This window comes from Archocentrus centrarchus, chromosome 1 (assembly GCF_007364275.1).
Source record: "Archocentrus centrarchus isolate MPI-CPG fArcCen1 chromosome 1, fArcCen1, whole genome shotgun sequence".
NCBI classification, from domain to species: Eukaryota; Metazoa; Chordata; class Actinopteri; order Cichliformes; family Cichlidae; genus Archocentrus; species Archocentrus centrarchus.
Genome location: NC_044346.1, coordinates 18,816,991 through 18,840,544, shown reverse-complemented (window position 1 = coordinate 18,840,544; position 23,554 = coordinate 18,816,991). Strand labels below are relative to the sequence as shown.

The window sequence follows — 23,554 nt, the reverse complement described above, 5'->3', positions numbered from 1 at the left end:
TGAAGATCTTTGTCCACATTATATGCCTGAATAACACAAAAAACCTTTCATGCACACTTTTTTCAATGGACCAACAGCAAAACTGCATAATGGACGAGACTAGACTGCAGCTTCATGACAAGAGCTGTGTTTTTTTCATATGCATAAGAAGCATGGTTGCAGACAATGTATTCCTCATTTTCTAAAGCAAAGTGGGTGAATTATTCACTCTATCCACAGTGTCCGTGTGCAAATGGGCATCTGTCTATTGGTGTTAGCTTTGTAATAAACAATTTTCAGGCAACTGACCTGTTTAACTGACCTGTATGTTCACATTCATCTAGAAACATATGGCCACGTGCAGATTGTTAATCACACATCTTTACTGGTGTGTTCCAGGACTGAATTTTGCCTGTACTGTGTACCTAGTAGTTTCATGCGAGTTTAACGAGGCTTTAATGAGATTATGATAGGGGATCTTTTTCTGCACTAAATGGCTCTATCATCTCATTTAAAATGAGTAAAAAGAAATTCTAATCAGAACGACTGATCTAGACGTATCTTTTTTAGCTATCAGCATTGTAGCGTGTTTTCTTTTTTGGGTATCCTGTAATCAAACTATCTGATAGCTGCCGCTGCACCTCTTTAAGTTGCACTTAATGAGAACAAGTCAAATTGGCCCATCTGTGGCACTACGGCTGAGGGAGCACAACTTATCTTAATGAGGATCTAGCTACCCATTATATGCTGGTAACCCGACCAACATGTTACCACTATTATCATCCCCCACCCCTGGCTCTCACAGACACAAACACATTTTCTCACCCCCTCATTATCAGCTCGCCTCCCCCTTTAAGCCTGCTGCAGACAGTGTAACCACATTGGACAGTAATTGTACCTCTCGCTCCTGCCTAATTGAATTGACAAGGAGCCGGAATTGATATCATTTAACACATTGATCTTGGGAGACAATGAGACACAATGCTTCATGCCCCCCTTCCACCTGACTTCTATTTTCTTCCCTCTGATTCATCTTCCCATTCCTTTGATTTGTCATGTTATTGCCTATGAATTACCATATTCATTCTTCACTTCTTTTGCCAGCCCTCAAGTTTAGGATTCTTTTGCCATTGTCATTTTGTTTTTATTGCATTAGTTTGAAGGGAGAAGAGAACAAACAAGAAAAATATTTAGTTCGGTTAGTAAGTGAATGCAGTCACCTTGTCTTTTGAATGGCTTTGAAAAGCATTGACCATCACATTTTTTATTATGAGTGTTCATTTCTTTGTTTCCTAGAATAAAAGCTTTGGGCATTTATTCATGTATTGCTCAAAAATGCCATAAAACAAACATTGTCAACAGTTTGGCCTCAGGAAATCACAGACCTACTAAATAAAATAGATTTTCTCACTATTCTAACATCAGTATCTTAGACAAAGGTTTTCTGATTAATCTAATAACAGACAAACTCTTTTTATTTTGATGTCTTATTAATCAGTCACAGTCCAGGTGGGAACAGGAATGTTAGCCTCAGTTCTTCTGCAACAACTACTTAGTATTGTGCCGCATTTAAGGATGTGAAATTGGAATTATGGATTCCTATAAATGAAGGTATGCAATGTGTGTACCCTCAAAGTTTGCTTTTTCTCCCAAAAATCAGATTGGCTTGTGTTACCATGTCTCAATTACAACTTTCAAGGAACTCTGGAAGTGGTATCATTAGGTGTGTGAAACTGAAAGAGGTCACAAAAGCATTTCTGTCTGTGGTGAGACAAATTGTCTTAGCGTCTCATCACGAACTGATGAACATTAATGAGAGAAATTGTCTCATCGTGGAGTGGGTGTCCTGCAAAGCCTAAACCAGTAGCCCACTGTGTATTCCTGAAAGAGGCCAATGAAAGAGTTTTTGTAGGAAAAGAGGGAACTGTATGGTGGAAGTTCTTTGTTCAAAAGGAGGTGCTATGAGTTTCTAATTCAGAGGTTTGATTCAATGTTTAATAAAGGCATTCGAGTACAGCTGTCTGCGTGTTACGATGTCAGACTGCGTTTTATCCATTTTATGAGAATTCAATGCAAAAAACGTTTTTTCTCGCTTCTGTACATGTCTTATTCCATCGTAATAGGGTTTAAGGTCAGACAGTGCAGTGAAACGTTTGTGTTGCAGTGCACTGCTCAATTACACACTTACTGTGAAAGACCCCGAGAGAGTGAACATGCTTGCAGCCCTCAGTCTTTCCACCAGCATACACCATCCTGCAGCCATCTTTTGAGTGGGCAAGAATAACTCCACTTGCGCTGCCTTCATTACCCCCCACACACTGGATGCTTATTTTCAGGCAGCCTCTTTCTCTGCTCCTCTCCCCAGCAGAGAATGAATGAGTGCTCACCAGGGGATGCAAAATAATGGATGGGAGACAGTTGGGAACATTGTCGCGAAAGCACCATGGGGAATTGTGTTTACCAGAAAACCGAACATGCACATTCCATTATGTAGCGGTCAAAAACGAAGCAATCAATGTTACTGTATGGGTGACAATTCAATCAACAGCCAAATGTGTTGTCAAGCTTTTAATGGCTGTGAATTGGAGAGCACAATTGCCTACACATACGGGGCATACCTGGATGGGAATGGAGGAAAAATCAAATAGATTTCCAGATAAACACTGTAGATACATAAATACAATATTATGACTCAGGTTGCTTTTAAACACTCATGCACACACATATCAAAGGTCACAGCTTTGACTGGGCTGAGCTGAATGTGAGCCCAACACATCAGCTAACCTATGATTCATCATTGTGGACCGCCTCGTATATAAAGTTGGCGATGGGGAATTCATGCGTAGTGTTTTTAATTGGGTGTTTTATGTTTTTTGCACAAAACCCAACATGAGCAATACACTTTTCATCTCGCGTTGAAGAAGCTTTGACATATTAAAGTGGAAGAGTAATTACAGGATAAGGGAGGCATGTTTTCAGTAGCGGTAGTCTTTTTCACTTATTGTAAAAATCCTGTCTTCAGGATCACACAAAAAGCTGTAGTGGCCTTAAGAAAATAGTCTGCCGCTGATTAGTTGTCAAAACGAGCTCAAATCTACGGGTTCAGGGTCTTGTCCCTTTACCTGGCATCACTGTTCGGTTTTAATTTTCTTAACTCAGATTAAAGAGTTCAGAGTTTTGTACAATAAAACATCTGGGAGTTCCAGTTCTAGTAAATAATGGTTAAAAAAATTAACAACGTGCCTCTCCTTCAGATGATATTTAGAGAGTGTGTTTACAGCATTTTTCTTTTTCAGTTGAGTTAATGTCACTTAATGTATTACAATAGGAACATTTTTGAAGTGTCCTCAGAAAGGTTCCAGTTAAATGCGTTGTTTTATTTTATTTTTAGTGGTGAGCATTAATAATCTTACACTTCCCTCTGGAGCATTAATGACACATTAGGCTCCTAAGGCAAACCAGTGACTAATGTTGTTGTCATGTCCACCACTTTGACATGGCAGAGCTCGTCTGTACATGAACATGAAAATGTGAGTGCATGTGTAAGGATCTGGTAATGGAAGGAAACTCAGTGCTGTCTTCATTTCCTCTCCTCCCCTTATGTGAGGCACAAAACTGGCTAAAAGCCATTTTCAGAGTAATGCTTGCAAATATAATCAAACTGCAGGCACAGTCACACGCACAGGTTAGTGTCAGGCAGGTTTTCTTTTAATATGGAACAGTAATGTTAAAGTTATGTCAGTGTTTTTTTTTTCCTTTAAGTTTTGTAAAATGTTCCATGCTGCATTGTGTTATTGCTGTTTGATAAGAAAGTGACTGTAGTATAAGCTTGGAGATAAATGACTCTTTTGACTTTATTTAAAATATCTAACATCCATATGAACAAAAACCCTTGTTATATCAGCCTTGGCCAAGGGCAGGGCAGTGATAGATTGGAGAGAAAATCATGTTGCAACTTGTTTGACTATAAACTCTTTTCAGTGAACAGTACTTTCACATCAGTTACCTCACACACGTGAACTCCCCACAGCACATTACCACGTTGAAAAGCATGTTTAGTTTGGAATTTGACAAATCCAAAAAAAGAAGAAAATGCCCAGATGATTGTTGTTGTTGGTCCTTAAACTGGCATATTCCTGAATCTGAAGTCTTCTGTAAGGCGGGAGAAGAGAAAGTGAGTTGTACTAGTTGATTTTAACATCCAGGACATGGTGCCTACTCACTAAAAGATCTAACATAACTACACTAAAGTAGCTACTAGAGCTCATGTACTTCCCCACTATGCTTCCATTACACAAGCTCATAATGTCAGCCTTTTCTCATCTACTCTTGCTTTTAGTGAGTCGTAATTAAAATGGAAACAGTAATTTTGTAGCCTGATAGTCACTGAAAGTTAACCTTGAGCTCAGTTTATCATGAGGTGAGTGTCTGATGTGGACTTATTTACTTCTCTGGATATAAACAGAGAGTTGACACAATAAAGAAAATACTGAAATCAAGTTGTCTTAGAAAATTGCTGGGGTATCATAAGCCACCAGAATAGCTTTAGTGCTGTTTGCTTTGATTCTACAAGTCTCTTCAGCTTTAATCTCTAAAAATAGATTCTGCATATGAATATTTAGAATTTATAGACATGAAGCAGGACTGTTTGTACCTGAAGTTTTCTGGGGTTTTTTTTTTTTCCATTCTTCCATCTGTAAGCCACTTAAAATCAAATGACCAGTTGCATTTGAGCAAGCTTTTCTTTAATGTAGAAAAGCAGCCTGTACAGTGGCTTGCAAAAGTATTCATACCCCTTGAACTTTTCCATATTTTGTCACATTACAACCACAAACATAAATATATTTCACTGGAATTTAATGTGAAAGACCAACACAAAATAGTATACAATTGTGAAGTGGAAAGAAAATTATACATGATTCAAAACATTTTTTACAAATAAACTGAAAAGGCAATCTTGGAAGAAAACCTGTTGGAGTCTGCAAAAGACTTGAGACTGGGGCGGAGGTTCACCTTCCAGCAGGACAACGACCCTAAACATAAAGCCAGGGCTACAATGGGATGGTTTAAAACAAAACATATTCATGTGTTAGAATGGCCCAGTCAAAGTCCAGACCTAAACCCAATCAAGAATTTGTGGCAAGATCTGAAAACTGCTGTTCACAAACGCTCTCCATCTAATCTGACCGAGCTTGAGCTGTTTTACAAAGAAGAATGGGCAAAAATTTCAGTCACTAGATGTGCAAAGCTGGTGGAGACACACCCTAAAACACTTGCAGCTGTAACTGCAGAAAAAGGTGGTTCCACAAAGTATTGACTCAGGGGGGCTGAATACCTTTGCATACCGCACTTTTCAGTTTATTTGTAAAAAATGTTTTGAATCATGTATAATTTTCTTTCCACTTCACAATTGCATACCACTTTGTGTTGGTCTTTCACATTAAATTCCAGTGAAATATATTTATGTTTGTGGTTGTAATGTGACAAAATATGGAAAAGTTCAAGGGGTATGAATACTTTTGCAAGCCACTGTATGTAGAGCAGAAGATGGATGGAGTGATTTAGGTTTTTGTTAGCTTTTTCTAAATTTTTTTGAAACTGAAATTAAAATGTTGACTCGGATACCTGCTGCCTATATTTGATGTCCTATAAAACTGTCTGTTGCTGTTAAGAGGCTAAGTAAGCTGACTATAGCTGCATCTACACTGGTAAGCTTCTTGTTTTGAAGCTGATGGCTGTTCGCATGTGGTCACTTGCAGTTACTGAATGTCATTCACTTTGTACGGTCTCTGGCCACCACATGGCCGCAAATGGCTGTAGATGGAATACCGTTCTTTCAGAAGATTTTCCGTCATTTCGTGTTTTAAGAGTCGAAACTTTGTTCCAAAATTGAGTTGCGATCTTGTGAATTTGAAGCCCACAGCATGTGATTCACTTTGTTTTCATTCTTAGCAAACCATTTAGTGACCCCCTAATGCCCTCTGGATAGAGACATTGTCATCCTTGAAGAGACCATTCCCATCAGGATCAAAATGTTTCATCATAGAATAAAGCTGATGACTCAGAGCAGCTTTCTATTGCTTTGCAGTGAACTCAAACTGACAAAATACCCTCCACAGCATAATAGAACCACTTCGTCCCCTCACTGCAGGATCCACGGTTTCAGATTTTCCTTTAATTCATTACATGACTATTTGTTGATGGGTGGCATTCTGCTCCATTCAATTATCAAAAGGGGAAAAAAAGCAATACAGAGATAAGGAGGGAGTCTCATAGAGTAGTACAATATCTAAATAGCCCTTTTTACTTCACTCCTTTTGTTCTGGAGTCGTCAGTGTGTTCAGTGTGTTGTACAAAATCCTTTTATGAAGCAGACAAGAATGAACTGAAGTTCATGTGATCGTGTGTACGTTTTTCCTTCAAGGATGATTTCGGCTTCGATGCTGGTAGAACTGTCAGAGATGGTTGCCTGGCAACAATACAAATAATTGTGTATGCTGGTATTGCTTTGACAAAAGATGACTGTGTCTTACAATCTGTTGATCATCCTGCTACCTCTTTTTTTTTTTTTTTTTTTAAGAACTTGACAAAAGTATTTTAATAAAAGGAGTCACAGCCATGTGAAGGTTTTCAACAAATTTGCCTTTGTTTTCTTTTCCTGCGTCTTGTTTGCATACAGCATGAATCACACCATCCCAAAACAGCAGGGCAGGTTTCAAGAGCGACGCGACACATTTTTTTTTTTTCTTATTTGTCAGTTGTCAAAATAAAGGAACATAGAAATTACCATGAATGAATATTTGTTCTTTCATTTTAAAGAGTGATGGCTTCTGACTCCACATAACAGCTGACTGATAGCAAATAGCGAGTGTAGATGGAGTACATTCTTCACTTTTAAGGAACATATATATTTTTAGCCATGACCCAATTATACCCTTGTTCTGTAGTTATTGTATATTTCTCTCACATCTTTAGTGTAATGCAAATATGTTATTAAAGTAATGCCTGTTATTTATTTTAGTTATAATAACTTCCAAACCAAACTGCCACTCAGAATCAGTCAGTAAAACTGGAAAACGCTCCTCTAAGCAAGAACAGTTGCGCTTTTAAATGAGCAAGCAGCAAGACAGAGCTGAAGGTGGAGCATCTTTCTTGGCCACGCTTTTAAGTGAACACAATAGGGATTTTTTTTTTTTTCTTTTCAAATGACAGTGAGGCATATAGTCATAATATGCCTTAACGACTTTAACTAGCTGGTTAAAATGCTTGTTATCTGGAAAGCAAGGAAATCTAATACAGCAAGAAGCTCTGTGCTGCTTGTTCAGTGAAACTCCCCGCAGTCAGGTGAAATGAAGCAGCTTGTAACTCTGCGTGTATCAGGTGAAGTCTACACCCTCCTAAAGCCACCAGTAGGAGTTGGCACTGACAGGAAGTGCAGCGCACAGGGGCACTGGCAGCAACTAATGTAATACATGCCAGAAAGGCTAGTTGCTGGTGACATTACAAACACTTTCAGATCTGTTTTCACTGACTCCTGTCTGATTAAGGACCACATACAGTAGGCACCTGCTTTTAGGATGACATGTTTTTTCAGTATTAACAGTCTACACTAAATATGCCCAGTGAGAGAGAGGAACCCTCAAAACCCCGAAAGAACCCACACTGTGAGATTTGTAATATTGTGCATTGTTCTGGAGCTCCACTAATGTGTTTTTGTTTCTTTTGTTTCTTTGCACAGACTGGCAGAAAAGAGAAAGGTGACCCGCTGAACTCAGCCATTGACAAAATGACCAAAAAGACCAGGGATTTGCGCAGGCAGGTGAGTCCTTGCCCACAACGTCTCAGAACCACTGCCAGTGGTGTCATCTGCATTTAACAGCAACTTTTCACCAAATGTTGTTATTACATAAAAGAACAAAACCATCAATATTGCAGTCCATCTTAGTGCAATTTCAGACGACCTAAATCTTTAAAAACAACTCATATGTAATTATGTATGGTATTTTTTTAAGGTACATTTTTGGCAAAAGCAAGAGTACATAGAGTATTTATTGTGGACTGTTAAATGCAGTCGAATTCATATGCGCTAGTGATTATTTACAGCAGGCATATACTAAATATGGAATTGAGCCATTAAAGAGTATGATGTGATTAAACATATAAGTATGGTACAGAAGAAGAGTATTTTTAATTGGTTTTGTGAAACAATTAAGGTCAATGGCAAAGAGGATTTTGCTACAAATTCCGTATCTGGTAGCTGCAAGAAAATAGCGACAATTTGGCATCTTAATCAAAAAAATGATAATGTGCTTTTCTATTTTGTTCTTAGCCTTTTTGTAAAGCAGTAAATTTGAAAATTCATGCATAACAATAAGAATTATATTTTAGCATTAAAAACATCATAATATTGTTTCAGTTAAAGAGCTTGCACATACTGGTGGATTAACCATTAGTATCTATCTATCTATCTATCTATCTATCTATCTATCTATCTATCTATCTATCTATCTATCTATCTATCTATCTATCTATCTATCTATCTATCTATCTATCTACATTATATGTACACAGCAATAAATACAGTAGTGTGTTGTCTACGTCACAAAATAAGTGATGATTATAGTATCTGTACCAATGTCATTGATGGAGCCTCCCTCCCTGAGTCATGATAAGCAGTATCAGGGTTTGTGTGGATTCATTTGAGACTGTGCTTTAACTGACCTTAGACAGGTCACTTCTAATAGGGATACTGAAACAACAGAACAGTGTTCCTCTGCCCTTAGAGCAGACAAGACTAGCTTTAAGACTCAAAACAACCAAAACCTGCCATCCGCTGACCCTGTGTGCCACTATCTTTGATAGCTAATGATACCTTTAGTCTGTGGCACTGCTAAAATAGCTCTGCCAGCATCATTCACTTTCCTTCCAGCATTTTTCTTTCAAAGTTGTTAAGATTTCATTTTATTTGGCTCTAGCTTCAAGTAATGAACTTAAAATTACTGAGAATTTTAATGAATGAAATGAATAATCATGCCACATATATAGCATTAAATTATAGTATTATTTCATAAAGCTACAGTTAAAAATAAATTTTAACAATAAGATTTTTAAAGCTAGCTTCTGGTGGTGAATAAGTACATGATTCATACTGTGATACAAAGTGTCAGAACTCATAATCAAAGGTGATTTCTTTCTTAGCTTCACTACAGAAGGTTAATCTGGCTTTCCACTGCTGCATCTTGCAGGGGGGGCTAAGACATGACTAAAAAAGACAATAATTAATGAGTGCACGCATTTGTCTGTTGATGTAATGCCATTACTGCAGAATGCTTTTGAGTTACTCTTTTAGTCCTAGTCAATTAAACCTCAAAATCTCAAGGCTTATTACACATTTTCGTGTGAAGACGAATGCATTTGAACCATTTTCATTCACCAGAAAAAAAGGGGAAAAAAAAAAAAAAGTTGTGTTCAATGCCATCATTTTCCACCTTCACAAGTGGCACCCTTGCGAAATCAACAATGGCGCTATGGCTGTGTCTTTTCTGACCTCTGAAGACCAGAAGATCATTCCAGATGGGAGGCTATAACGCTCCCTCCCATTGGGCTTTTGGTGGGGCTGTCTGACAAGCTGGCAGGCGGTATTCTCTCTGACAGGATGTTCTATTGACTCAGGGGTTGGCTTGACAGAATGGGCCGTGTGTTTGAGCTTTGAGTTAAGATGGGAGGGCAAACTTGCAGCACACTTGCAGGCATTGCATAGTGCTGTGATACTGTAATTATGTCAACAAAACACATGTTGAGTTTAGCAAGTCAGTGGCACCGTGTCGAGACAGAAGACCTTCCTGAAGGGAGGAGCACAGTTGTGCATTTGAGCATCCAAGTTTCCAACATTTCCATTGTGTAAACGAGGGATCAAATAGTAGAGCAAACAAGCACAGATGACAGGCAGCATTTTTGAAAGTGGAGCAGGTAAGACCAAACATGCTGTGTGACAACATCACCAGAGACACGCAACATTGTTTTCTTATTCATGCCACTGTGTACACATAGCAGTCTTAAGCTGTTTCTTAGCCATGGATAATTCAGCTGATATCTTTCCCACCCTGATTTTGTTTTCTTGGAAAGTGTAAACTCTTACATTCCTCTTACATAGTCTGGTAGAGGAAAATAGTGCAACTTTAACCCCATGCTATTTAACATCAAACAATTGCTTAGAGAATATTTAAATAGCAACATGACATGACATGATTTTTTTTTGTTTTAAATATGTTTTGCATCCAATGAATAAAAATTAGAAATGCACCAACAAACATAAGAGCCAGCCTTCATGACTCAAATATTGCTGCCCCACTCCCTGTTATTCCATTTGCAGTGATTACACAGTTGCTCTTTATTCACAATAGTTTTTTGTACCTTCTCATAAGAGACCATCACTGAAGTGTGCAGTCAAATTATCGCCCCCTTAATCAGGATTTTTATGCCTTAGTATGTGTGTCAGGAGTATCTGGAGTTGTTAGTCTATCCCTCTGCTGGATTCTGTGGAATGTGGAACTCTTTAGGGAATATTAATCAAGTCACAAACACTTACTTGTACTCAGCGATGAACTGACTTAATTTTGGTGGTCAAAGGTCAAGGCCATTGTGCCCGCCATCCTGTTCTCATAAACACAGTACTGCTTGACAAATTAAAAGAATTTCTTCAAATGTGGTTCAAATTCACGCTTCCATACAAGAGTACACTGAGTAGACTTTGGTGGCCAAAGGTTGAAAACACTATCAAGAATCAAGAATAATTTATTGTCATTATACGTCAAGACATATAATGTCATATAATGGTGCAGCTGTTTATATGACCTCAAGAAATATTATATGCCATTTATTACAAAAGTTTACATAATTTATATGATAATTACAGAAGTCATTTATATCCAAAAAATCAAAGGTCATGCTTTTACTATGCAATTTCATAAGTCAGGAAGGGAAGAGTAAATCATGACTATTTCACATTTGGTTGGATATTAAATTGGTGACACTGATGTTTGGTGCCCACCTATTAAATTCCCTCAAAGGCTTTAATACATATGTATTATGCAGCTTTCCATTCATGACAGACATGAATGGAAAGCTACAACTTTACTGGTTGGCAGAAACATGCAAGACGGTTATTCCAGTTGTTTCTTTTTAAGATTTACAGCATAGCAAATATATTCCTCCTTTTCCACCACAGACCCATATAAAAGCTTATGCCTTAGGCTCTTTGAAGGCTTGGCTATGGCCCTGAGCAGAGTCAGAATACAAAATTTAAATTTGCTGTCACCAACTCCCGTACAAAAGGCAAACATCTAGGCAGTCTGACTAAGAAAACGACCTGTGTGTGCATTTTTATTAGCTGACACGATTACATCAGATAACAAGTTGCAGTTTAAAAGACAACTTTGGCCTTTATAATAAGTCAGTACCTTACCAAAGAGCAGATGACCTACTTAAAAATTGCAATGAAGACAGTTTATTGAGAATAACACTGACTGTAATTTAAGGCTATCTTTTTTTGTTTCATAAATACATTGTTGCCATGGTGAATTAATATATAATATGTTAAGAAAGCTCCTTATAAAATCTCTCACCCCACTCCACATTCACACATAGCATTAAACTAATCTTATTTGTGCATCAGTTTTCACTTTGCTCCAGTACAGAGAAAATCCTTATGTTCTCATAGAAAAAGACTTAGTACTTATTCACCATTTTAGTCAAAGTCCACTTGGTATAATTAAGAAACCACTGCTGCTATGTCTTGTTTGTATTTTTATAGTATTTTTTTTTTAATAAGTATGAAACAAATTACCTTGCTACTCACTTATGATACTCGTGCAAAAGAGAGAGTAAATGTAACCTCATTAGAACATTTAAATGCAATTAAAATTTAACATGAAACTAACTGAGCTTTGACCTTGAGGCTTCTTAACAGATTAGAAAACTAAAATGTCAAGGCAAGCTAATGAGTGATCCGAGTATTCTGAAGCACAATAATTAGCCCATCAACTCAAGCTTGAAAATTAGCAATCCAAAGTGGCATTTGTTTAGGAGAGCGGTCATTTCTAAAGTTCAGCTTTTTCATAAACAAACCATAATTTCTTTATAATATTTAATGTACATTTGAAAGCATTCTCTTGCCTCTTTTCATGACTAAAACATTTAAATTATTTGGTTTGTGCCACAACTATTCTGAAGTAGAGGTAAACAATGTCACTTTAAGGCTCTGTCACTTTAAGACATATTTGGTTAAATATGAGAAAATTATAATATATTAAATATATATATTTATTTTGCAGAAAAACCCAAAACCTAATGACATTTGCTCTTAAATCTTTGGGGCTTCTATCATGCCCCCAGGTTTGCGTTTAGCAAGTCATCCTGCATTTGTGTTCTGCATGAATGCACTAAACAGTAAGTTATTGCATTTAAATTAAGGACCTGTTTGCTTCAATGCACAAGTAAACGGTTTCTTATTGCAATTGAATATATCAATCTTATCGCTTCTGTGATTGTGTGACTATCTTTAAAAGTCTAAGGTTGGGATAGCTGCACGAGAAGCAAGCTGAGGACCCTGGGAGAAAGTAGTCATTTGGCCTCTCCAACAGACAAAAGCATGGATTGGTTTATTCACTTCAGAATAGGTGCAAAATGTGCACTTACTCAACAAATGTAAAACGCATTTCCACAAACACAAACTTAGTTCAAGCACATCAGTTGCCATCATATAGTTATGGGTAACTCCCCTCCCCTTTTCCCTTTCTGTGTGTTTCACACTGAGAGAGTTGATAGAGACATTGTTTTTCCCATACCTGTAATCAGCGAAGCAAGCGAAACAATGAAGAAGGCATTTTTTTGCTTGAGATAAGAAAGTAAGTGGACTTTATATAAGGCAGGCATGAAGAAAAGTATGTGGGAAAAAATTCAATAAAAATATTGCTTAAACCTTTAAACTATAGCATAATTCTCAGGGTTGTTGTCTCTTTTAATTAGCATTCACTTGATAGCCAAACCAAAAAAGCTGTTGGAAATGAGCCATGTGTTGTACCTCCTGTCATCTTGTCTGCAATGGATGCATCTGTCAAGGCATCTCTCTGGGCCATTTTTTGACTGATGGCTGATTCTAGGATTCCCTATAGCACAACTGCCTCACATATTCTGCCTCATATATTTTTTCTTTCTCACTTTTTTTTATTCTTTTCTTCACTCTCTGCTTTGGATTGTTAAAATCATTTCCATTTTTGCCATTAGATTGTTGATTGGTGCAGCTGTTTTTAATTGTTGAGGGTTTTCATGTTAAGGAGAAACAGCTGTCACGAATCCTGTCAGCTGTAACTCTTTGTTTAGACGAACAATTTCCAAATTATTTTTTAATCCCTCTGAACCTTTTTTTTTTTTTTTTTTACTAAATGTTCTGAGGCGAAGTATTAAAGTTTCATTTGCTTTCATAGAAAAAAATTGCTGGTTATCTCAGGGGCTGCAAAAAGACATTTCTCAGACATATATTCATAAACAGTTGTATATACAGTGCCATGAAAAAAATATTTGCCCTCTTTCTGAGTTCTTATGTTTTTGCATATTTGTCACACTTATATGTTTCAGATAAATCTATCCATTCATCCATCCATCCATCCATTCATCCATCCATCCATCTTCTTCCATTTTCTTCCATTTTCCCTTATCACAGGGGCAGCAGCCTAAGCAGAGAAACCCAGACCTCCCTCTGCCTAGCCACATCCTCCAGCTTTATTTTGGCCATACTGGAGGGTTTTTGAGCATGAATAGCCTGTTTAAGGTCTTGCCAAAGTGTCTCGATCTGATTTGAGTCTGAACTTTTGGCCACTCCAAAACCTTTTTAGGTGTTTTTTTGTTGTTGTTGTTGGTGGTGGTGGTTTTGGCATTTTTTGAGCCATTCAGAGGTAGAGTTGCTGGTGTTTTGGCTCATTTTCCTGCGGCATGACCCAAGTGTGCTTGAGCTTCAGGGCACAAACTGATGGCCAGACATTCTCCTTTAGGATTTTGTGGTAGAGAGCAGAATTTATGGTTCCATCAGTTACAGCAAGTCATCCAGGTCCTGAAGCAGCAAAGCAGCCCCAGACCGTCATACTACCACCACTTGACTGTTGGTCTGATGATCTTTTTCTAAAATGCTGGGTTTGTTTTATGCCAGATGTAAGGGGATTCAAACCTTTCAAAAAGAACAAAAAAAACTTTTGTCTCTCAGTCCACAGAGTATTTTCCCAGAAGTCTTGGGGATCATCAAGATGTTTTTTTGGCAAATGTGAGATAAGCCTATGTGCACTTTTTGGTCAATTTGGTCTTTACTTTTCCACATAGGGCCAGGTAGGCTTAGAGAGCATTTTTTTTCCTTTAATAAATGAAATAATCATTTAAATACTGTATTTTATATTAACTCAGCTTATCTTTGTCTAATATTAAAATTAGTTTGATGAAACATACAAAAGAGTAAGAAATTGGGAAGAGGGCAAATATTTTTGCACAGTAATGGTCACCTTGCTGGTACCAATGTGTGCTAGCACCTTTGCAATTACCCCAGTTCTTGGTGGCATAGATTCAAAGGTGCACTATTGGAGATCTGGTTACTCTGGAGGCCATTTGAGTCGAGTGAACTCATTGTCATGGTCAAGGAAACCAGCTGGATATAGTCTGAGCTTTGTGACATGGTGTGTTATCATGCTGGAAGCAAGCATCAAGGGTGGACATGGTCAGCAGCAGTACTCAGGTAATCTGTGGCATGTAAATAATGCTCAGTTGATACTAAGGGGGCCAAAGTGCACCATACTTTAATATCTTTGACACCATTACACCAGCAGCAGCCTGAACCACTGATATAAGGCAGGATGGATCCATGCTTTCATGTTGTTTATGCCAAATTCTGACCCTACCAGCTGAATGTCACAGCAAAAATCAAGACTCATCAGACCAGGCAACATTTTTCCAATCTTCTATTCTATCTTCTATTCTTCAAATTTGGTACACCTGTGTGAATTCTAGCCTCAGTTTCCTGTTCTTACTGTAGCTTACAGGAGTGGCACCTAGCTACTATAGCTCATCTGCTGCAGGGTGCATCATGTTGCACATTCACAGATGCTCTCCTGCATGCCTTGATTATAATGAGTAGTTATTTGAGTTACTGTTGCCTTGTTGCCTGTTGTTGTTCTTATTGAAGTCGGCAGATCATTCTTCTCTGACCTCTGGCATCAACAAAGCATTTTCACTCAGAGAACTGCTGCTCAGAGGATATTTTCTGTTTTTTGGACCATTCCCTGTAAACCCTAGAGATGTTTGTGTGGGAAAATCCCAGTAGATCAGCAGTTTCTGAAATGCTTAGAGCAGCCCATCTGGCACCATCAAGCATACCACATTTAAGGTCACTTAAATCACCTTCCTTCTCCATTCTGCTTCAGCAGGTTATCTCGATCATGTCTACATGCCTAAATGCATGGAGTTGCTGCCATGTGATTGAATGATTTGATTCTTGTGTTAAAGAAAAGATATACAGGTACACTTAATTTGGTGGCTGGTGACTGGTTATACATCATTATATTTTTATACATCAGCATAATCCTAAATGCAAGCCCATAGTCTGTACTACAACTTGCACTAAGTACACTTAGATTAAAAAAAATTTCCAAGCACATAAATTAGAATTTTTCCGTTACAAGAACAATCACGTTCTTCTTGGGTGGCCCACACATCTATGTGTGTTTCTTTCCACAGAAAACCCCTGTAGGACTTTCAGGGCTGTTTTCAGACCAAAAAGAAATGCCTAACCTGAAAAACTCTTCGGTGGGGCTAGAGGCTGATTGGTTAGACTTGAAGACAGACACAAGTGGCATGTTTAAAACCCCTGCAACTGAGTAGAGGCACAAGACAGAAAACTGAAGAATGAATGGAAAAAATAAAATCAAAAAGTATAGGTCAGAAATACATTGAGGCATTGTGGGTTTTTTCCCCTCTTATAACACCACTGATGAAGTCCAGAGAGATTTCACATCAGAGAACATGAGAGACAGTGAGAGAGACAGAGAGTGTGAGCAGAAGCAGTAAAAAAGTGAATGAAGAAAAGGAGTGACGTAAATGAAAACAAAGCAGTGAATGGGAGAAATAAGACACAAGTTTCTGATTGTTTAATGGCAGTTATATTCTATAGCACTAAAAATATGTGTCTACACATTTGCACAACCCTGCAGGAAGGTGCCGCATTGCTGGGTTTTTGCAGCTGAAGACTAGTCTTCATTCTATCCACTGTGGCTGCTTTGTGTGTGTGTGTGTGTGTGTGTGTGTGTGTGTGTGTGTGTGTGTGTGTGTGTGTGTGTGTGTGTGTGTACACAGACCTGCAGGTACAGAACAGAAAGAGATGGATACAGCTGAGAGACAGAAAGCAGAAAAGAGAATCAGAGACAGACAAGACATAGCCTGTATGTGTTGGAAACACACTGAAACAGTGGTTTGAAGGAACCTTTTAGCATCCTGAAAAAAATTCCTGAGTTGGAAAATGAACCTTTTTCTAAATGCTAGGCTAACTGAAGATTTTAAATTGGGCATATGTGTGAATGAAAGGTGAATACAGTGCTGAAGTACATAAATAAAATGCTGTGTAAATGTCACTTGTGTTGAGTGCTTTGCACAGTCAGTAAGACTAGAAAGGCACAATATAACTTCCAGTCTGATCCATTTGAATCCTTACCTCTGCTACATCTTATTTTCTTTTAGAACCCTGTAAGGTGGTTTATAGTAATTACTATGCTAACAAGTCATGATCGGGCCCCAGTGAAAGATGGTTAAAGAAGGCCCTGTTCATAACAAACCATCATAATGTTAGGCTTTGTAGTCATTCTGCAGCCTGCATTTTTTTTCTGGTTTACCTCCAAATGTGGCACCACTCTCATATTACACTTACTAATTATGTACTTTTTCAAAATATGACATTATTGATTGAAATGCTATGGCCACTAATCAAGGTAGTGAACTAAGTTAGTTAGTTACTGCATATTTTGCAGAATTTTGGGAGAGACATACAGTAGCTAAGCTTTGAGATATAAATTAAAAACAAATAAAAAAGTTTAATAAGGGTTTATAAAGCTGTAAATGTAGCAAAAACTATGTATTTGGGGTTGCAGCACAGATCAGCATTCACCCACTCACCCTCCCTCCCTATCGAGTAACCAGCGACACCACTAGCAGTAAGGCTGGGCTTAGAAGAATAAAAAGATGCCAGTCAGAGATGTGGCACTGTAACATGCTGTGGAAATGAGAGAGCACAAGCAAGCCTGACATCACACAGAGCACAAATGCTTAGAGCAAGACAAGCACCATGTCTCATTTTGGATACTTCTGTTAGTAGACTTCCTTGTAGTACACTGTCTACATGATGGCATGCAAGAGTTTGAGCACCCCTGGTTAAAGTTTTGGTTGCTATCAATAAATAAGTGAGTAAAAGATGACCTGATTTCCAAAAGGCATAAAGCTGTCTTCTTATAGCCTTCTCCTGTTTTGTGGGTATCAATTATTAAAATTTTCAGAGTGCTATGCAGCTGCTTAGAGAAGCCCATTGATGCTGATTGCTTAAGGTTTGAGGAATCTGAGTATTTATAAAGCTTTGAAATTTGCATCACTTGGTGTTTTCAAATGATGATTGTGAACAAATTAAGGTCTGAGGCCCTAGTAAAAGTAAAACCTCAGAGCTCAAGATCTCTTGCGGGGCCCAGACTTTTGAATGGGACTCCTTTCCTTTCATTTGTTTTAAAACTGTACAAAGCAAAAATTTTATTTTATATGTTGAAAACAGGGTATCCCTTTTATACACCTGTCAAAAGATGGGACATATTATGTGATCGCTGTACTATTATGTGATAACACGAGAAGTGTTCAACCCACACTTACCAAACGTCATGGGGAGATAGCTTGTGACCAAGGTAAGGTTGAGATTGTATATGGGGTCACTGGGGTGAAGATCGGGGTCACTGTTACTTAAAAACAAAGAAACAAACAAAAAAAGTGTCCACTCAATAACTGGATGACAACGAACAAAGTTAAAACAGCACAACAGGCGTACTTTGCCCCACTAAGCGGTGCTCTTGTTAACTTCATGCCTTTTGGAGACCAATTCATCCTCTACTCACGTTACTGTTTACAAGAACAGACATTATCAGCAGGGATGTCCAAGCTTAGTTTGTTCGCTTACGTGAAGTTTCACAGCCACAAAATATACTTATGGTTAGCTATAATATCTGACACTATTGTAGCGATTTGTATAACTTACATTTGTATGTTGCATTGTTTTCTCTCATTTTTTTTAACATATCAGATGCATCTTTGTCAGCCATTCATAAGTTTGAAACCTGGGTGGTCCTCCATCCCTTCCAGATATACTCAGTACTACCACCCCGTCTCCCTTCCTGCTCTGCTTGGTTAAGATACTGCACCCAGTCACTCCCCATAACCTTCTACTTCTCCTGCTGTGGTATCTTTTTTTGTTCACACATATATTGTTCTATTCTTAGTCTCTGACACTTTTTCCTGCCTCTAGTCTTAAAACCAGCTCACACTCAACTTCTTGACCACTGTGAGCACACCATCTGGATACTCATAATGCACTGCATATTGTCATAATTGTCCGTGTGAACTTACTTATGCACTCAAACTTGCAATTGTAACTAGGAATTTGAGACACAGCAACGTACTGTGTGAATGTCATCTGTTTTGGAAGCAAAGTAGGCAAAATGAGTAAAACTGGAATAAAGGATCATAGTGTACTTATAGTGTGTTTGTGGATAGGAAGAGATAAATGTGTTGTGCTTAAAATGGGCTTTATAGATTTCAGCTGCAGGCTGAAAATGCGTTTTAGAAGTATTCCTCAACTCGTTGAAATCGGTTTGTGAAAATATAACTGTTTGGAAATACAAATATAGGAAGATTTTTTCCACATTCATAGTCTTTTGCTATGCTGCTGACAACTGCTGACATACATGAGGGGAACAGCCATGCATGCACCAGTCTTTGTTTAGCTGTTAGAAAAAAAAAAAAATTAGAACATCATGATTTTATGACCCTGTGCAGACTGGAGCTCTAGAATGAGTCAGTCTCTCTTTGACGTGGCCTCAAGGAACTTTAAAGACAATTCTGTTTCTTTCCTCATCTTGAACAGCATCTTTCACATTTATTTCCCCCCATACTAGGTTCAAATCACTAATTTTACAAATGGCACCAACTTATGTATTAAATGATACTAACAGAACTCAAGTCTAAGCTTAAACTTGAATATTTTAACCACTTGTACAAAAATAGTATGTAAGATCCAACATGTTGTATATGAAGTGTGATCAGAAAGTTTTGAGGTCCATAAGAATCACCATAACTGATTTAAATTTGGCTGTGTTCACCGTGAAGTTCATCATCTCGACTGTTGTCTTGGTAGTGCTGCTATTTTTAAATCTTTCAGTGGAAGTTGCACTTGCGTTATGTCCCCTGGCACTTGTGTCTTTGCAGTGAACGCTGGATAATTTAATGTGTCAAAATAGCAATCTCTCCACTTGATTTTCTTTTTGGGAAGTTGATGAAGTTGCAGGAACCCAAATCTGGTCAGTGGTCAAGGTGGTGAGTGAAGTTTGTGTTTGTATGGTTTAAAAAATGGTCTTTAGTGTATTCTGGGCTGGAAAATATGGAATACTGTGATGCACCATTGTTCAGATCATTTTTCCTGAGTTTCAGACTCCTCAGGACATTACAAGTGAACTCGCTTTGGCAGTCAAATCCTGGGGGACGCCTTAACTGTGCACAACCCAATAAATATTGAATAAAGGAGACAAGCAAGCTCCTGGATTTGCTCCTGACCTGACACTCTGCCCTTGGGGTTTAGAAGCTATGGACTGTTAAAGGAACAGTTGGTTTAATAGAAGAAAAGAATATTGTACTCATACATATACACTGATCAGTGTGTAATTATGTCTTCCAAGAAATGGATGCGTTCTCATAAACGTTCCTCCTCACTTCAAGCCTCATCTTTTGAACTGAAGTCAGGCAAAACATGCATAAACATGATTATTTATTCCCGATACTGTCACAGTTACTTATTATCGGTAGATTAGACATGCGACACTCCCATCTCCGGACAGCTGATTAGCCAGTTAAACAACAACAGCAGCTGGGTATAAGCTGGCATTATGCCACTTTTACTCTGATAAACAGTTTGATTATATCCTCATATCATATGAGAGTTCATTCACTAAGTGTCAGAGTCCAACAATGTTAGATCTACTTCAAAAAAAGTTTCACTAACGCTGGCTAACAGCAGCTAACAAAGGCTAACAGCAGCAAAAGCAGCAGTGCTTACCAACAGAAAAGTCCGGAATATCCTCAACAACTCACTTCAGTATTGCTGTTATCGGACAAAAGTGAGCTTCACTGACTCAAAACTCATATCAGACTCTTTTAAATAGACGTGGATACCAGCTGAGGTAAACAGTGGCCACTGTAGGATTACGCACTTGACTTGGAAGGAAACAGAATTCAGTTGACTGTAATCTGACATCTAGTAGGGAGATTCTACTCACTGTGCCTTTAAATTGCTGACATCTGTTTGGTCATAGCTGGAGACTGAGTTTTCAGCACCAGCCATGATCCTTGTCACAAAATTAGGGTTGTTTCAATCACAGAACGCACAGTGGAGAGTGGTCATCAATCTAAAAATAACAGCCACACTGGAAGCTGTCTGGACATGCCTTGAAAATTTTTTTTATTTTTATGGATCTGTTCCCAGAACATTTGTAATCATACCTCTTATATTTGTTTTGGCATTATCTTATGTGCTACACTACAGTCAGTGACATGAATATTAATTTACTGGTAAGAAAAAATAAACATTTGATTGATCATAGCAGCTTTATTCACACACATTTGAAATCAGCAAAAACAAATGCAGACAATTACTGGCATAACCAGAAACTTTAAGTATTACTCATAAGAAAAAAAAAACCCACTAAACTGACTCCAGCTGGACACCACAAATGTGTCATCCTCCTCACTGAACATTAATCATGATGCATCTCCACAAGTCTATTTCATCTTCACCTAGTACACTCTGCCTCGCCCCCAGCAACTGCAAACACAATAGTGCAATCATTACTGCTCAATGAACTGCGTGTTGACACTATACATCTACTAATGTAACAAACATCTTGCCACATGTACCCATGATGGCAATGACATTGGAACAAATCTGTTGAATCTAATCAATTTCTATCCTGTCCCTGGGCTGAACTCTCTTCATGCTGTAGTCTGAGCAATACGTCTGGTCTCATAGTAGACATTTAAATGAGAATGTTGTAAATAAAAGCAGGAATAGTCACAGAGAAAATAATATATATACAGAGAGAGATGTATATAACATGGCCAAAGATGTTTGGCCATGTTGGGTGAAAAGCTCATGGTGGTGGAGGGGTGATGCTTTGGGCTTGTTGACCATGTTCTCCTCTGTATATCCCAAATATTCTAGAGTCAAATGTGAGGTCATTGGTCCGAACACTAAAGGTTATCCACAACTAGGTCATAAACAGGTTAATGATCCCAAACACAGTGGCAAATGTACAACAGAATGGCTGATAAAGAAAAGAATCAAGGTGTTGCAAAGACTCAGTCAAAGTCCAGATGTCAATCCGAATGAAATGCTATGGCGGGACCTTAAGAGAGCTGTGTATAAACCACTGCCTGCAAACCTCAAGGAACTGAAGTAAGTGAGCCCTAGCTGCAAGTCTGCAAGTTAAATACAAATCAGTCAGAAAACATATTTATTTATGGTTGCTGAAAAGAAGTTTGTTTGTATAGATGTCTGTGGGACAACGGCTTGCATGCTCCTTGATCCATGACCTCAAAAAGCAGTTTTCTAATGAGTTTATGGTCATAAACGGTAGCTCAAGGCATATTGAATACAAAATGATGTTCACTTTGTAAATTATGGTCTCCATTAGAATCAAAAAAGAAGAAAAAGCACTGTATATTACTTTTGAGTGAGCTTGCCTAGTATATGAGTGTGCAGTGCCCCTCGGTTTCTTGATCAGATCCTCCCCTTGCTCTTCAAAACACCATTATGGTGATGATCCATGCTTAACATCAAGATTTCATTGACCCATAAGTATCTAAGTCCATCTCTTATATATGGTAGCAAAAATTTCAGATGTAAAATGTAGCTGTTTTGAACATAGAATCAGTACACATTTTCCAGCATCATCTAGTAGAAAGGCAAACAAATAGCTGGTAATTATTGGACACCCAGAAATATGTCTTAATAGTTATTAGAGACAAAGTTTAAAGCATGAAATGAGGCTGTACTGCCAATTAACCAGAGACTTCACTCCAAATGAATGCCAGTGTTCTTCCTGTTAGTTCTAGTAGCTGTTTACTAAAAAGTGCCTCATATCAATCAGTAATGTTTAAGGAATTTTCAGACTCCCAAAGTTATTAAAAAACATGCTTTTTATTCTGGCAGTCAACAGTCACTGTCTCAAGAGTAAATGCTGAGCATATAGTGGACTTGTATGTTCTTTGGGAAATTTGGGAAGCACTAAAATGTAAAATCTGTGTTTATGCACATTTTCCTTATTTTTGAAACTGGATTCCCTTGGCTAGTGTTTTATTCTGCAAGATATATTAAAGCTCTGGTATTAGGTATCTTATGTGCTTGTCCACAGGCTTTTGATGCCACTCTCAGTCACTCTCTCTCCATTTCATGTCTGCACGTTCCTCTCACTCATCATCTTCGAATGCTCACTGATAGATATCATATATGAGAGCTATTACTTAATTTTTGATTTGCTCAGGCTGTTTTCCCTCAGCCATTACTCTAGCCGTTTAAGCTGTGATTGCTCTTGACATTTTAATAAGAAACTTTCCTATGCTGACCCCAAGGTACCCACAGCTATGTGTTCCGAATCACAAAATGCAACAGAAACCAAAATGCAACAGTAAACAGTCAAAAATCCACCAGTGTTCTCATCCAGAGCCAGTTTCCATAGTTTTTTGCTTTCGTTCAGACTCTTGAAATGTAAACAAGTCATGTTTCTAGTGTCTCTCCTGCTGTGTGTGCAATCCTTTGTTTTCCTCCATCACACTGATGATAGTGAATGTTTTTGTGATCCCAAAAGAATTCCCCATAACAAAGTATCAGCAACAAATCATTGGTCATCTTATTTTTGAAGATCATCTAGTTATCAGTAAACAAAGCTATGTTGAGTTTTGTTAAACATATGCATCGTTTTAGATATTTCATAGAGCTTTATTTTTTTAGCTACTTAACTATCAGGTGGGATTTAGCTGTTTCTTGTGTTTGGATTAAAAGATTAAATTGTTATGCTGAAGAAGTGGCATTTTGTAGGGATAAGACAAGGAGACAACATAATTTCTCAAATTATCAAAATGTTGAGAACCACTTGCAGATGAACTGAATACCATTGATCATTCTGTAACAGTGCCTCTAGGAAACACTGAATCTTTGATATTGAGCTTATGTTACTTAAGTGTGTTA

The 23,554-nt window shown here is 38.0% G+C and overlaps 1 protein-coding gene across 1 annotated transcript in view; it reads left to right on the top strand.

Annotated features, from left to right (window-relative positions):
• Positions 1-23,554, top strand: part of ctnna2 (catenin (cadherin-associated protein), alpha 2) — a 379,156-nt gene that overhangs the window by 269,679 nt on the left and 85,923 nt on the right. The window contains exon 8 of the mRNA XM_030740562.1: positions 7,718-7,798. Within this exon, the coding sequence (XP_030596422.1) occupies positions 7,718-7,798 (81 nt within the window). The remainder of the gene's footprint in view (positions 1-7,717; positions 7,799-23,554) is intronic.